Genomic DNA, 16539 nt, shown 5'->3' on the forward strand with positions numbered 1-16539 from the left:
TTTCTCTTATTTGGTAACATTTAGTGGTCAATTATACCCTTCCTTTTCTATTAGGATGTTTTTGGTGGGATTAGTTGTGCGTATTTGGCAAGTCAAAAATTGTAGTAGAAGATGTTTCCTCCATTACGTTAGGGTTTTGTGATTGTTGTGACGGGTGTGTGGGAGGTGCTTTGTGTGCCGGACTGACGGAGAATCAGAATTCCGCTGTCGACATTCTTGGAATTCTTAAGGCATGGTTTGTTTTTGGTGATTGCGTGTTAGGATAGCTATGTTGCGTACATATGTCAGTTCAATTGTATGGTGTGCCACACCGAGGTCATTTGTCTGTGTTGGGCACATTCGTATTCAATGTTTTTATTGGGTTCATGTGTTTAAATCAGTGTGTGTGGTGCCACATTGGGGTCATTCATTTTAAATGGGTTGTTTCAGTTCAATGCAAAAAGTACAACAAGCCTTAGTGTACTTACCAATGTTGTGGCACCCAACAAACACCCTGAGCATGCCATGTGGCGAGCCATACTCCAAACCTCTAACACACGGGTTGTGGCAGGTGACCAACACCTATTCCAAAAACATAATACAACACCAAATAACACGGACACACGCGTAATCAACAATCTGGGTCTTTCGCGAATGTGGGCTTTATTCACAAGGATTTGCACAATTATATTCAAGCCGAGCGTAAAATAGAAATGAAGGATGGTGACGCAGAGTGTGCTTTGGCTTACTTATGTGTAAAAGCTGAAGCTAACCCTTACTTCTTTTACAAGTATGACAAGGATCAAGAGAACCGGCTTGGCAAATTGTTTTGGGCAGATTCAAGGTCTCGCCTAGACTATGCTGCATTTGGTGACGTGTTGGTCTTTGATACGACTTATAAAACGAATGCATATAACAAACCTTTTGTTATTTTCGTCAGGGTCAATAACCATTTTGAAACCACCATATTTGCATGCAACTTGCTTGTTGATGAGACAATTGCAACATACACATGGGTTTTGCAGAAGTTGTTAGAAACCATGGATAACAAAAGACCGGTGTCAGTGTTGATAGATGGGGATATGGCCATGCGTGAGGCAATACAAAAAGTCTTTCCAAATGCCAAGCATCGTCTATGTAATTGGCATATGCACAGAAATGCCAAGCGAAATGTTCGAGTCGATGGATTTGAAGGACATTTCAAGCATCTCATGGATCTTGATGCGAATGAGGTTGTATTTGAGGAAGCTTGGAGTAAGATGGTCAGAAAATATGGCCTTCAAAATAACAAGTGGGTATCAGACACCTACAACAACAAAGGCATGTGGGCTCAGTCATATTTGCGTGGTCATTTTTTTGCTGGAATGAAGAGCAGTCAACGTTGTGAGGGTATGCATGCTTTTTTCAATGAGTGCCTCAAATGAAAACTGAAACTATTCGAATTTGTTAGATGTTTTGACATGGCCCTTTATCGATTACGGAACAAAGAAGCGGATGCCGAGGCAAAAACTGACAACAGTGATCCTTGTCTTACCACAACACTTCAGCCTCTAGAGAAACATGTAGCAACCATCTTTACCAGACGTTTGTTCTTAATGTTCCGTAATGAAATAATTGAGGAAGCATTGTTGATTTTTGATGGAAGGAAAGAAGAGTTCGATCATTGCATATACAAATTTTCAAAGTACACTGAATTTGGTTCCACATGGGAAGTGTCATACCATCCTGCAACTAGCATAATGAAATGTAGTTGCAAAAAGTTTGAGTTCTTTGGACTTCCTTGCAGCCACATGATTTCTGTGATGAAATGCGAACACATGACTGAAATTCTCCCAAGTTGTGTGATGCATCGTTGGACAAAGCAAACAAGAAAGGTTGGTGAACAACATTGCCAAGCCCAATTCTCTAGCACTCTCACATAGGAGACGCGTTTTGGGGTACTTTGCTCTTCTTTTATTGAAATGTGTTACTATGCCTCACAAACATCTGAAGTATTTGAAGAGGCTAGGAATGCATTTTTCACTATGACATGTCGGATGAAGCAGCTTTGCATGGCCAAGGGAACTAATGTTGATGAAGGAAAAAGTTCACTGCCGCCATTTGGGGATGGGGATTCGAAAGTAGTGAACGAAGGGGAATACTGGAGGATCCTACATGGCTAAACCTCGAAAGCCAAGGCGATGCCAGTGTTGCAGGTATACATTATATTGTGCTTTGTGTCTTAATTTTGTTATTGTGAGGTAGTGTTGACATTTTTGTTCTCTTTAATGATTGGTGATTTACTTGACAATGTAGGGTCGTCGGCCACACAAGGAGAACTTGCAGGTGTTGCTATGGGTAATAGTTGCTATGATCGAGCAGGGGTGGTATTTATAGGACTTGGAAGGGAGGAGTTAATTTATATATATATAAATAAAAAAAAATAAAATTGATTGTTGGTGGAATTAACGGTTATATGACTCTTTCAAATTGTTTTGATTTAAATTTTTGACCATTGCACTGACAATGGGGGCAAGGAGCCATTGGGGTCAGGTCGAGCTAGATGGGAAAGAAAATTTCGGGGCGATCTCACGGGATGGGTCACACTCCATAACACACCAGGGTTGGGTCGGGCTCTAGAACACATAGCTCAGGGTCTTAGGTTGGGTTTAGACTCAAGCCTAGTTAGGCCTACCCAGGGCACGAGCGGACTTGGGGTGTGCCGCGAGCTCATGGGCTAAATTTATACCCCTATATGTGGGTAGTGGTTCTGAGATATATGATTAGTAGTTATGATATATGTGATATTGATTATGAAACAAAGGGTGCTAGTTATGAGATGTGGTTATAATATATGTGGGTAAAGGTAATGAGATATATGATTAATGATTACGAGATATGTGATTTTAGTTATGAGCAGAGTGGCATAGTTATAAGTCAAAAGGTGTTTGGTTATGAGATATGTGATTAGTAGTTTTGATATATGTGATGTTGGTTATGAGATATGTGGGTAATGGTTATGAGTAAAGTGGTGTCAAAGGGTGTTTGGTTATGCTATATGTGTTAGTGGTTATGAGATATGTGGGTAATGGTTATGAGCAAAGTGGTGTCAAATGGTGTTTGGTTATGCTATATGTGTTAGTGGTTATGAGATATGTGGGTAATGGTTATGAGCAAAGTGGTGCCAAAGGATGTTTGGTTATGGTATATGTGTTAGTGGTTATGAGATATGTGGATAATGGTTATGAGTGGTTATGAGATATGTGGGTAATGGTTATGAGCAAAGTGGTGTCAAAGGGTGTTTGGTTATGCTACATGTGTTAGTGGTTATGAGATATGTGGGTAATGGTTATGAGTGGTTATGAGTTATGTGGGTAATGGTTATGAGTAAAGTGGTGTTAAAGGGTGTTTGGTTATACTATATGTGTTAGTGGTTATGAGATATGTGGGTAATGGTTATTAGTGGTTATGAGATATGTGGGTAATGGTTATGAGCAAAGTGGTGTCAAAGGATATTTGGTTATGCTACATGTGTTAGTGGTTATGAGATATGTGGGTAATAGTTATGAGTGGTTATGAGATATGCAAGTAATGGTTATGAGCAAAGTGGTGTCAAAGGGTATTTGGTTATGCTATATGTGTTAGTAGTTATGAGATATGTGGGTAATGGTTATGAGTAAAGTGGTGTCAAAGGGTGTTTGGTTATACTATATGTGTTAGTGGTTATGAGATATGTGGGTAATGGTTATGAGTGGTTATGAGATATGTGGATAATGGTTATGAGCAAAGTGGTGTCAAAGGGTATTTGGTTATGCTACATGTGTTAGTGGTTATGAGATATGTGGGTAATAGTTATGAGTGGTTATGAGATATGTGAGTAATGGTTATGAGCAAAGTGGTGTCAAAGGGTATTTGGTTATGCTATATGTGTTAGTAGTTATGAGATATGTGGGTAATGGTTATGAGCAAAGTGGTGTCAAAGGGTATTTGGTTATGCTATATGTGTTAGTCGTTATGAGATATGTGGGTAATAGTTATGAGCAAAGTGGTGTCAAAGGGTGTGGTTATGCTATATGTATTAATGGTTATGAGTTATGAGATATTGGTTATGTGACTAGTGGTTGTGAGATATGTGATGTTGGTTATTAGATATGTGACTAGTAGTTATGAGATATGTGATGTTGGTTATGAGCAAAAAGGTGTTAATTATAAGATATGTGATTAGTGGTTATGAAATATGTGATATTGGTCATGACAAAAAGGTGTTGGTTACGAGATATGTAACTAGTGGTTATGAGATATGTGATGTTGGTTATGACTCAAAGGGGTTGGTTATGACTCAAAGGGATTGGTTATGAGATGTGGTTATGATGTATGTGGGTAGTAGTTATGAGATGTGTGATTAGTGGTTATGAGATATGTGATATTAGTTATGACAAAAAGGTGTTGGTTATGAGATATGTGACTAGTGGTTATGAGATATGTGATGTTGGTTATGACTCAAAGGGATTGGTTATGAGATGTGGTTATGAGATATGTGATATTTGTTATGATCAAAGTGGTGTTGGTTATGAGATATGTGATTATGATTATGAAATATGTGATGTTAGTTATGACTAAAATGGTGTTGGTTATGAGATGTGGTTATGAAATATGTGATATTAGTTATGAACAAAATGGTGTTGGTTATGAGATGTAGTTATAGCTAAGTTATGATCAATTTGATTATAGTTATGAAGAAACATGATTTTAGCTCATAACTATAAAAAGTGACCTGTTTAGCAGGTCACTTTTAATGACCTGGTTATGAAGTAATATGGTATAAATAAATCTATGGAGTGCACAAGGTCGATACATTCAAGATGCTCAAAGAACAGGGTGGAAGTGAAAAGGATTTTGTGGAATTGAACAAGTCTGTCATGAAACTGAAGCAGCAGATCTCTTCGAAGCACGAGGTTGAGCCTAAAGAGTCCAATGCGCTCCGCCGTCTGTGGAAAGATGACGCACTCTTCTACAGAGATAATGCCAATGACCCGCCCGAAAACCCAGAATTTGAGAAATTGCTCGAAAAACCAGGATTTATGTTTTGGTTTAATTGGGAAAGATATCATCAGCTTAACACTGCGTCGCAGTTGTGTCTTTGGGTTTTTTCAGTGTTCCCGGAAAATGCTGAAATAAAGAAGAGGATGATGATGAACTGGTGGATCGGGGAAGGTCTTGTGGAAACAGAGCAATTCGCTAATGAATTATTCAACGACCTTATTGGGAAGGAATTCATTAAACCCGTGTGGGAAAAGCGTAGCCTTGAAGTGAAAATCTGCAAGATGGACCCTTTGGTTCGTTATAGGTTGATTAAGTATGCCAAGATGGTTCACCGTTTTAATCTGCAAGGTGCACCCTTTGGTCTTAATCGTTTAACGCAGATCAGGTATGCCATGGGGATGGATACATTGTTTAATGTTAATGAGTCTTTTCTTGAATTCGAACCTGAGTATTTTTCATCGATGAAAGAACTACATGTTCTTTATTTGGGAAGGTGGCAGACCTCGCCCACGCATCACATTGAAGTTGCCGACATCAAGTCCAAGAAGAAAAATGCAAATGTTTTGGATGGGTTGGAAAATCTCACAAGTCTAAGGTTTCTGAGTCTTCAAGGAATCTCTAGAATTATAGAGCTTCCCGAGTCCATTTCAAAGCTCACTAATCTTACGATCCTTGACATTAGAGCATGTCACAACCTTGAGGTAATTCCTGATGGAATTGGCTTGCTCAAGAATTTGACACACTTGGACATGTCTGAGTGTTACCTCCTAGATCAGATGCCCAAGGGACTTGCATCGCTTTCCAAACTCCAAGTCCTCAAAGGGTTCCTTGTTTCAGAGGACAAAAACTCTTGCACTCTTGATGATTTGCATGGATTCTGGGAATTGAGAAAATTGAGCATTTACGTTACTGTAGATGGATTTCCTACAAATAAAGATTTGCGTGCTTTAAATCAGTTCAAAGTGCTTACCAAGCTAACGATCGCATGGGGAAGGGGCTCAAGATCATTTACCTCTAAGCCAGCAGAGGTGGCAATTCCAGTGCTTCCCTTAGGACTAATAAAATTGGATCTTCAGTGTTTCCCTTGGACGATTACACCTAGTTGGCTGAGAGCTTATAATCTGAAGAACTTGAAGAAACTCTATATCAGAGGAGGTAAATTCTCTGATCTGGGTCAATTTCAGAAACTTGATGACAAGGAAGCAGAAAATGAAAGTTGGGAAGTTGAGGTATTGCGGCTCAAGTACTTAGATCACTTAGAGATGGATTGGTTTGCTCTGCAAAAATTATTTCCAAAATTGAATTACTTGGAGAAGGTAAAATGCCCGAAACTCACTCGGTTCAAATGCGACGAGGAAGGAGTGTGGATGAGTTCAGATTGAGATAGTGAGTTTGGAAGATGGAATCATACAGTCGAGCCAGCATTCCGGTTCAGAGAGGCACTATGGTCTTGAAACCTTAATAAAAATCACAATCAAACTTAGATTTTTATTTGATGGTAAGAATAAAAATTATTGTAATACAAATGTTATATTTAAATATAAGCTCGAGTTAAATGATGTTAATTATTTTTTGTTTTTAATTTGATTTTATGTGTGATGATTATATGGTTCAAAAAATAATTATATGCCTTATAAAATATGAAAATAAAATTATAATAGTTACACACAAAAGAGATGTAGATAGAAATAAAAAAAAGGGCAAATTACATATACACCCCTCCAGGTTTGGTTAAATTACAGATACCCCCTGAGATTTTGGAAATTACATCCCGCCCCCTGAGGTTTGTATTTTCATAACAATTTACCCCCTGAGGTTTATATTTCATAACAAATTACCCCCTAATTTCTTATGCAAATATAGCATTCAGGGGGGAATTCGTAATTTCTCAAACCTCAGGGGTATCTGTAATTTTGCCAAACCTGGAGGGGTGTATATGTAATTTGCCCTAAAAAAAATGAGAGGAAAGGTGAATACGTAATACAAAGACATTGCTATATACTATTATTTTTTATTTTATTTTAATAGTTTTGAATCATTGAATTATATAATAATATGTTAATAATCGTGTAATTAATATTTATAAACAAATAAATTAATTATGGGTATTTATATGAGACGTGATATAATAAAAAAAACCTCGATAACATATAATATTTTTCTAATATGAAAATATAATTTTTCAAATGTTGTTGGAGACGTCACCCACTAATCCTTACTTGCATCTGCCACTGGCATCATAGATATTTGTGGTCGAAATAAAACAAATTAAAATGAAACAACTTATGTTATTGTACTCCTCTCCTTTATATGCAACGAAAGAAAAATGATGAATTATATAAATGTTCTTTATAATTTAATATTTTTCTAATATAGAAATATAAATTTTTAAATGTTGAGGGACACGTCATCCACTAATCCTTCCTTGCAAGTTGCATCTGCCACTGGCATCATATATATTTGCGGTAGAAATAAAACAAATTAAAATAAAATAACTTGTGTTATTGTACTCTTCTCCTTTTTTTTATTTGCAATGAAAGAAAAATGATAAATTATGTAAATCGTCTCTATAATTTATACGATGTGTCAATTTGGTATTTGTTGTTTTTGGTTTTGCCTTTTAATTTAATAAATTGTGTCATATTAGCTCAATAAATAACAGATATTAGGTTTGATAGACAGAAAAACGATATATCAATTTGGTTCTTGTAATTTACACAATGTGTCAATTTGGTCCTTGTCAAAATCGAGTAAATTAAAATAATAGAGACTAAATTGACCCATCGTATAAACTACAGGAACCAAATTGACAAATTGTTTGACTTTCCGTCCACCAAACCTAATAGCCATTATTTATTGGATTAATATGACACAATCTGTTAAATTAAAGGAAAAAAACGAATAAATTAAAACAATATAGACTAAATTGACACATCGTATAAATTACCAAAGAAAAATGTTATGCAAAAAAAAAAATTCAACAAACTTTTCCTACAAATTGACATAGGCACTCAGCGGTTAAATTTTAAAATGTGACATTTTATTAATACCATATTTTGTTTAAGGTTATATACCATAAATATGATATTTTTTTCTGCAGGAGTCAATATTAATCATTGAGCTCTTATATTATCATTATTTGATAGATTATCTCAGAATTTTGTAACTTGATCTCTTAGAGTAGTTTTTACAAAAGTATTTAGACCTCATGTGTCTATAACTTGTCCCGCTACAATAATTCTTACTACGTGAGTTCAATTATCTATAACTTCTTCTATATTAGTTACACCGTCTAGATCAAGATATATTTCATATTTAGTAATAGGTTTATTTTTTGCAACTTTAAGAATAAAGTCATATTTTATATGAGTCTTTAATAATCCTCTTTTTCCTAATTTTATTTTCTTTTTAAAAGATTTTTCTTCATTAGATATTTATAAAATCTGAATGTTTCTAAAATCAAATTCTCGAATGATTTGTTTATTTTGGATATTTATGATTTTCTTTCTAATTGATAGCGTTATTCTTTTAACTCAGTTGGATCAATAAATTTACTTATTGATTTTTTAAGCGCTTCTATGTTTCATAGTTATCCATATATAGATTTAAATATTTTTTTCCTTCTAAGAGATTTTTTTTGTTCGGATGTACTACTATCATCCTGATTTTTTTCATCTTTTGCAATTTTTATAGTTTGTTTAATAACTATATAAGAAGTTCTAAATTTTTTAATAAAACTTTCTTTTTTATTTTTAAGAGAAATTTCTTTTATTTCTCTTAACTCTTTAGATGTTTCAATAATCATGATATTTTGATTTCTGTAAATATTTAAAATTTATTAACTCACATCTATTAAACTATTTAATAGTCTTGTAATCTTAGTTTTACTATTTTTATGATCGAGTTGTATAAAGTTTTTTACATGTATTCTATCAATCATTTAATATTGAATTTTAATGTTTAAATTTTTTCTAAATTCGATTTCGAGGCTCTAATATTAAAATTGAGGATCACAAAATCTTCTAAGTGAAAACTAAATTTTACAAAATTATATTAAATTCAATATAAAATTATACTAAAATTTTGGAGTTATTTTGTAATTTATAAAACTTAAGATGATGTGAATTTGTCTATGATAAGGTGAATAATGAGGTGGAAAGTCACCTAATTAGAGATGTTTTTAGAGAGAGTAAATTATAGTAGTTTTAAAGATCCCAACTTGTAGGGATCCAGGGCCGGCCCTAGGCTAAGGCTGGTGAGGCTTGTTCCTAGGGCTCCAAAAATTAGGCCCAAAAAAAGGCCTCCAAATTTAGTCTTGCACTCTATGAAAAATTTAAAATGACTCAATTCTGTTTAATTAATTTAGACAATTTTAAAGCGGGCTTTAAAAAATCTATTTGGCCCAATTGATAAAAGGCCCAATTAAAAAATATTTATAAGTTGGGGAATTTTTTTTAAGGTCCCTAATAAGAGTAATTTACAGCATAAAGGACACCAAAAATAGGAATGATGTCTCAAGTCCCTCACTAACGACATGCGCGTTTTTAATTTTTTTTTGGATCAAAATACCCGTCACAGATCAACATAGAATGCTCAACTCGATTGCATTCCAACGACTCAATTCATTCCAAACATCCAACCATTTTCATGAATAAGAGAACATGAGAATTAGGGTTTCACTATCATCTTCACTGTCGCCATTACGGTTTCATTATCTTTTGCCAAACTCTTTTCAATTCGTTCCTCACAAATTTCTCTAACCCGTTTTCATTGTTCATCATCATCTCAGTTCATCTTCATCTCATTGCATCTTCATCTCAAGCCATTTCAGTTCGAAATTAGGGTTTTCATTATCACTCTGGTAAGTTTTCTCCAATCCGACTAGTTTTTCTCCGCCACACAATTGACTAGCCTTCCATTAATTAGGATTTCAATTTCGTAATAAAAACCTACATGAATTTGAAAAATGTTATTTCTCTAAGTTTCGAACTTATTCTTGAAGATGTTTGTGTGATTTTGTCTGTAAATTTCTCTGTCATTTGAATTTCTCTGGTATTTGCTTGATCTATGTGTTTTCTTTGAATTTTCTCTGACATTTTATTCCCCCATTTGTTTCTGGTTATTCCATATTTTTCTCTGGTTTTTTGTAAATTTCTCTGGCATTTTCATATTATGGAATTCATATTTTTTTTGGCTTGCCATGTTTAATTTTCTCTGTCATATATGTAATTTTCTCTGGCTTGCCATGTGTAATTTTCTCTGGTATGTTTATTTTGTTCCATTCTTAAATTTTCTATGACCACATCACTTTTCTCTTTTGTGTGGTTCTGTCATGTTCCATTTTCTCTAGTTGTTTGTAAATTTCTCTAGCATTTTCATATTATGGAATACACACGTGTTTAATTTTCTCTAGCTTACCATGTGTAATTTTCTCTGGTATGTTTATTTTGTTCCATTCTTGAATTTTCTCTGGCCACATCACTTTTCTCATTTGTGTGTGTCTGTTATGTTCAATTTTCTCTGGTTGTCTATAAATTTCTCTGGCATTTTTATATTATGGAATGACATTTTCTCTAGTTTGCCTTGTTTAATTTTCTTTGGCATATATGTAATATTTTATGGCTTACCATGTGTAGTTTTCTCTGATATGTTTATTTTGTTCCACACTTGAATTTTTTATGGCCACATCATTTTTCTCTTTTGTGTGTGTCTGTCATGTTCTATTTTCTTTGGTTGTCTGTAAATTTCTCTGGGATTTTTATATTATGGAATGCATATTTTCTCTGGCTTGCCTTGTTAATTTTCTCTGGCATATATGTAATTTCTCTTGGCTTGCCATGTGTAATTTTCTCTGGTATATGTTTAGTTTGTTCCATTCTTGAATTTTCTCAGGCCACATCACTTTTCTCCTTTGTGTGTGTTTGTTATGTTCCATTTTCTCTTGTTGTCTGTAAATTTCTCTGGGATTTAATGTTGACATCTTTATGTTTTCATTGTCTAAAAATGACGAAACGTAAAAGCAGCAAAACACCATAAACACCAAGTAAGAAACAGAAACTCTATAAATAAGATAATCTAATTTGAATATTTCTTAAAACTAACTATACCTATAATTTGTATGCAGTGTGGATTGTGGCCTCTTCGTTTGCTACATAATGAGACAATATAGCAACCATGAACCTATCAGCTCAACATTGTCAAAACAAGATGTAAGGTTCACAAGGACAGAAAATCATAGAGAGATTTGCGACCGAAATTGGCCGGTCATGGACAGAACCAATTGAAATATCACCAAAAGAAGAACTAAAAGTATAATAGTGAAAGCATACTAGTGAAATGAAGACAATGTACACAATGTAATTAGGAATGACCCTTCAATTTTTTTTTTCGTACATTGAAGAAATGATACTTTTGACATATATGTATCTATATTGTTTTAACTAATGTAAATTTCATAACTATCAATGGTTAAATATTTTTTTTTATAATGCATATTTAGTGGTGATTATCAACACAATCCACGCAAAGAAAATTGTCTAAAGAAATTTTTCTTGTATGAAGTTATCAGAATTTCACAGAAAAATTTAACTCGTATCGTGCCAAAAGGGTGCCTATATGATCATGTAATTTGTAATGCACTGTGTTGGTATGAAACAATCATCAAATTCAAAAAACACAATGCACATTGTAATTTTCTCTGCTATTGGCAAATTTCTCTAGATGAATTTGAGCACACAAAACACAGTGCACTATTAGCAAATTTCTCTGGATGAATTTGACCTCACAAAACATAGTGCAAAAAGTAATTTTCTCTGCTAGTGGCAAATTTCTCTAGATGAATTTGCCACAATGCACATAGTAAATTTCTCTGGATGAATTTCACCTCACAAATTTCTCTAGATGAAATTGACCTTACAAAACATAGTGCACAAAGTAATTTTCTCTGCTACTGGCAAATTTCTCTGGATAAATTTGTCACAATGCACATAGTAAATTTCTTTGGATGAATTTCACCTCACAAATTTCTCTACTATTGACAAATTTCACTGGATGAATTTGACCTCACAAAACGCAATGCACATTTCAACAAACACAATGCACATAGCAAATTTCTCTGCTATAGGAAAATTTCTCTGGATCAATTTGATTGGTATTATAAAGGCACTCACAAAGTATGTTTCTAAAAACGCAACATAAAAAGTAATTTTCACTGCTATTAAAAAATTTCTCTAGATGAATTTAATTGGTATTATATATGCACTGTCCAAAAAGTACATTTCACAAAATAAAATACACAAAGTAATTCTCAAATGTATTATTCAATCAATAAATGTAATATTCTCAACTATTTAACAAAGGTTCCTTGCATGTCCTCTTATTATAGCGATCAATCCTATCACATTGACTACACTTAATCACCCTTTTAAACTCTTTAGTAGAAGCAATTTTGTTCTTCTTTGGCTTCCCAGCTGGTCTCTTACTCAATGCAAGTAAAATCATAGCATCATCAATTCAATTCGCATGAAACATTAATGATAATAGTATCATTCCCATATTTGCACAGCAACAACACTACACTGTCCATCTAAACTAAAACAAAAAATACCAAAAATAACTTGTTCAATATAAAAATACTTCACAAGAACAACATAAAAAGTCTAGAGAAATTTCTAATAATTATAATTTTCTCTGGATTATAATACCTACCTTATAATGTTCTCTGGACTCAAATAAAAGTCTAGAGAAATTTACAAACTTAAATTCACCTTCAAGATAACAAAAACAAAATTGCAGAAGAATTAATGAATCTAGAGAAAATCACAGAGATATTCAATGCTAACTATTAAACAAAATCATAGACAAAAATCACACAGAAGATCAGTTATCAAATTATAAGCTTCTCTGTGATTTTTACTGGACTACAAGTTTATAATTTTCTCTGTGTGATTGTGCATTATTGGACTCAAATCAGAATGCAGAGAAATTTCTCTGGAATATAAACATACAATTTTCTCTGGAATATGAACATATAATTTTCTCTGGAATACAAAGCAAAGTGTAGAAAAATGAAAAGTGCAGAATAAATGAAAAAAACAGAGCACAAAACTTAAGACAGTGAAGAAAAACAGAGCCGGTTTCCAAACACGAAGAACAAAACTTATCATTGATAAACATGTAACACAGAATAAAAAATCAACTCCATTGTCAATAACAAAGAATGAAAAATCAACTTCAAAAATCAAAAAATAATTCACTAAGCTGGCTTTTCTATCACTTTGATCAAAACTGAAAATAAAAACCTAATTCAAAATAAACTACAAAAACTTATTTGAAATCAGAGTCCATATATATAAATCAAATGAAAAATAAAAAACTTAAGCAGATTATTAAACTTACCTGATTCAGCTCTACTGGAAATTCGAGCTTCAACACGACTTCAACTTCTACACGATCAACGAAACTCAACTACTATACGACTACAAAATTCCTATAAAATTTCCACGAAATTTGCATCATCGAAATCTCCATCGATCGCCAAGTTCATCCCAAAGTAATCTTCCACAAAAATAGTAACGTAATCTTCAGATTCCAAAATTGAAAACCACGTATAATATACAAAAGGGTAAAATAAGTATTTTATAAACTAAACTAACATTGAGGGACCTTAGACACCAGAAAATATTATTGTGGATCTTTCCTCATACTAAAAGTTGGATAGGGACCTTAGACCAATTTTCCCTTATAAGTTTTAGTTGTTAGTTCAATTAAAAAATAAAAAATAAAATATATGTATATATATTAGTCGTTAACCTAATTTTGTGTGGCTTATTTTTTTTCTCTCGTTATGGCCCAATTATGTGTTTTTTAGTATTTTTTTAAAAAATATATTTTACACAATATTTATTTATTTATTTTGTAGATACATCTAATTTAAATATGCTTAAAAACTATAACATTTATATATATATATATATATATATATATATATATTTAAAAAAACATTACCAAATACAAAAAAAATATTAAAAAAATACGAATTGCAAACTCAGACAAATATTTTTAAAAATTCTAAACCAAACAGAGTGATTTTTATTTTTATTTTTTATAAATATCTAAAAAAACTCTGAAAAATTATTTTGCCTTAGGCTATCGGAAACTCTGGCCGGCCCTAGATCCCAATCCTATAATGCAAGTAGGGATGGCAATGGATAACCTACCCTGTGGGTATCCATGAAGACCCAATCCAAATATATGGATTTTTCCCTTTTTTTTCTTATCCATTGGGTAGGGTAAGTGATTTTCTTTAAAGGGCAAATTACACTATTAGTCCCTATAGTTTGTGACTCGTGTCACTTTAGTCCCTGACTTTTCAATTATGACACATTTGACCTTAAATTTTGAATCTTGTTTCAAATAAGGACAATTGAACATACCATTGCTTAATTTCAAGGGCAAAATCGTCAATTTAATAAAATATAAACTAATTTGACCAAAATAAGTGTCAAAAAAATATTTTAATTCTTTTTAAAAATTATTTCTACCCACCAAAAATAAAATTATGTAAAATTGATAAAAAATAATAAAAATTACATAATTAATTTTTAAAAATTAAATTTACATGATCATCATCTAAATACATAATAAAAATTAATTTGGTAAAAAAATAAATAAATGTCTAAAAGATTTATCAATTTTATATAATTTTATCTTTAGTAGCTAGAAATAATTTTTAAAAATTTAAAAATAATTTTTCACATTTATTAATAAATGTCAAATTAATTTATATTTTATCAAATTGACGATTTTACCCTTGAAAAATCCAATAGTATTTACAATTGTCCTTATTTGGAACAAGATTCAAAATTCAGGGTCAAATGTGTCACAATTGAAAAGTCAGGAACCAAAATGACACAAGCTCTAAACTATAGGAACCATTAGTGTAATTCACCCTTCTTTAAATATCCACAGGAGATGGGTTGGGGATGGGTATCCACTAATTTCCCCATATGTTTTTTTTTTTTTTTTTTTTTTTTAAGATTCACAACCAAAACTAAATATACATTCAATCTTTCTTTTTTTTTTAATTTATTCAGGTTCACAACCAACTTTTTTTTTTTTTTAAGATCCACAATCAAAGCTAAATATACATCCAATCTTTTTTTCTTATTTTTTTAATTATTTTTAAGGTTCACAACCTTTTTTTTTTTTTAATTTTTAAGATTCACAACCAAAGCTAAATATGCATTCAATCTTTTTTTTTTTTTTTTTTTTAAGATTCACAACCAAAGCTAAATATGCATTCAATCTTATTTTATTTTATTTGGCTCAACAATAAAATCAAATACACATTAATTAACATTTTCACATTATTCTTGTCAAATTTTATGCATATCTAGAATTTTTTAAATTTATTTAAAAAAATTAAGGACATTGTCTAGTGTAGGTTTCGGTTTGCTTTTCTATGTTATTTTATTTTGTTATGTATTGTAATTTTCAGAATGGTTTGCTTGTTCTGAAATTTCAATTAACGAGTATGAATCTATTTGTTTTATGTTATCACACAATTTATACGTCATATATATATATGAATGTATTTGAAAATAAGAAAATTGTAAAGAATCGAAACAAGCATGAGTCGTGATTGGTTAGAAATGATGGATACAAAGATTTATTTGGTGGAAAAACAAAAAGGGGATACAAAGTCTTATTAAATAATTTTTTTTAAAATAAAAGAATTTTTCTTAGTTATGAACAGATTTAATTGAAATCAGCTTGTTTCCAATGTTATGCTTCATTTATTTAGATAGAAAATATTTTTTAATGAAAAATATTTTTTTTTTAAAAATTAAAAATATATTTTTTTATATTTGGTGGTGGTGGTGATGGAACGAAGATGAAAGTAGAGATTGTGACATAGTGGTGGGTTGATGGCGGCAGTGATGATGGTAGTGGCTATGGTGATGGTAGTGTGATAGTGAAGGTGAGAATAGTGGTGATGGTGTTGTGAAATTAATAAAAATTTAATTGAAAAAATATTTTTTGTTTTTTAAAAGTAACAAACAACAAAATTCGTGGAGGACTAAAGGAAAGAAGATGGAGGATGGATTGGGTGTAGTAAGGCATAGATATCTTAAAATGAGTGGTTCAGATTTGTTAAAAGGTATAATTAGGTTTTGGATAAATTAAAATGAATAGTTCAAATTTTCTAAGAGAAAGATGGTTTAATGTCTAAAATGTCCGTGGCTAAGAGATCAACAAACAATTTCTTGTTTATGTCCTAATGCAATTTAATATAGGTCTTATAACACTTTCTTCAAACAAGTTCTTTCACATTTTATTTCTTCAAACAGACTCTTATAACATTGTAAACAAGTTCTTATAACATATAGGGAAGAGAGTGAGAGTGAGAGTGAGAGTGAGAGAAAGAGAGATGGTTATAATTTTTTTTTTAATCTTTCACGTTCTTCCACATTTTTGTTCAATAACTAAAACTTATTTGATTGTCTCAAAATTATATATTTGATTATTATAAAACAA

At 32.1% G+C, this 16539-nt stretch overlaps 2 protein-coding genes across 2 annotated transcripts; both read left to right on the forward strand.

The window, feature by feature from the left end:
• Positions 1 to 692: 692 nt before the first annotated feature.
• Positions 693 to 1403, forward strand: LOC145799418 (protein FAR1-RELATED SEQUENCE 5-like). Its single transcript, XM_082888998.1, has one exon. The coding sequence runs from the start codon at positions 693 to 695 to the stop codon at positions 1401 to 1403; it is 711 nt and encodes a 236-aa protein (XP_082745124.1).
• Positions 1404 to 1439: 36 nt separating this feature from the next.
• Positions 1440 to 6383, forward strand: LOC114269595 (disease resistance RPP13-like protein 4). Its single transcript, XM_082888999.1, has 4 exons — positions 1440 to 1738; positions 2059 to 2174; positions 2275 to 2345; positions 4806 to 6383. The coding sequence occupies exons 1-4, from the start codon at positions 1440 to 1442 to the stop codon at positions 6381 to 6383; spliced, it is 2064 nt and encodes a 687-aa protein (XP_082745125.1).
• Positions 6384 to 16539: the final 10156 nt, after the last annotated feature.

This window comes from Camellia sinensis, chromosome 9 (assembly GCF_055761805.1).
Source record: "Camellia sinensis isolate YWXY chromosome 9, ASM5576180v1, whole genome shotgun sequence".
In the NCBI taxonomy this organism is placed as follows: Eukaryota; Viridiplantae; Streptophyta; class Magnoliopsida; order Ericales; family Theaceae; genus Camellia; species Camellia sinensis.

Bases quoted from the DNA above. Each gene is read 5' to 3' on its own strand.
- LOC145799418 (XM_082888998.1), top strand. From the start codon at position 693: ATGAAGGATGGTGACGCAGAGTGTGCTTTGGCTTACTTATGTGTAAAA.
- LOC114269595 (XM_082888999.1), top strand. From the start codon at position 1,440: ATGGCCCTTTATCGATTACGGAACAAAGAAGCGGATGCCGAGGCAAAA. The intron at 1,739-2,058 runs GTTTGAGTTCTT...ATGTTGATGAAG, and splicing joins ATGAAATGTAGTTGCAAAAA to GAAAAAGTTCACTGCCGCCA. The intron at 2,175-2,274 runs GTATACATTATA...TTGACAATGTAG, and splicing joins AGGCGATGCCAGTGTTGCAG to GGTCGTCGGCCACACAAGGA.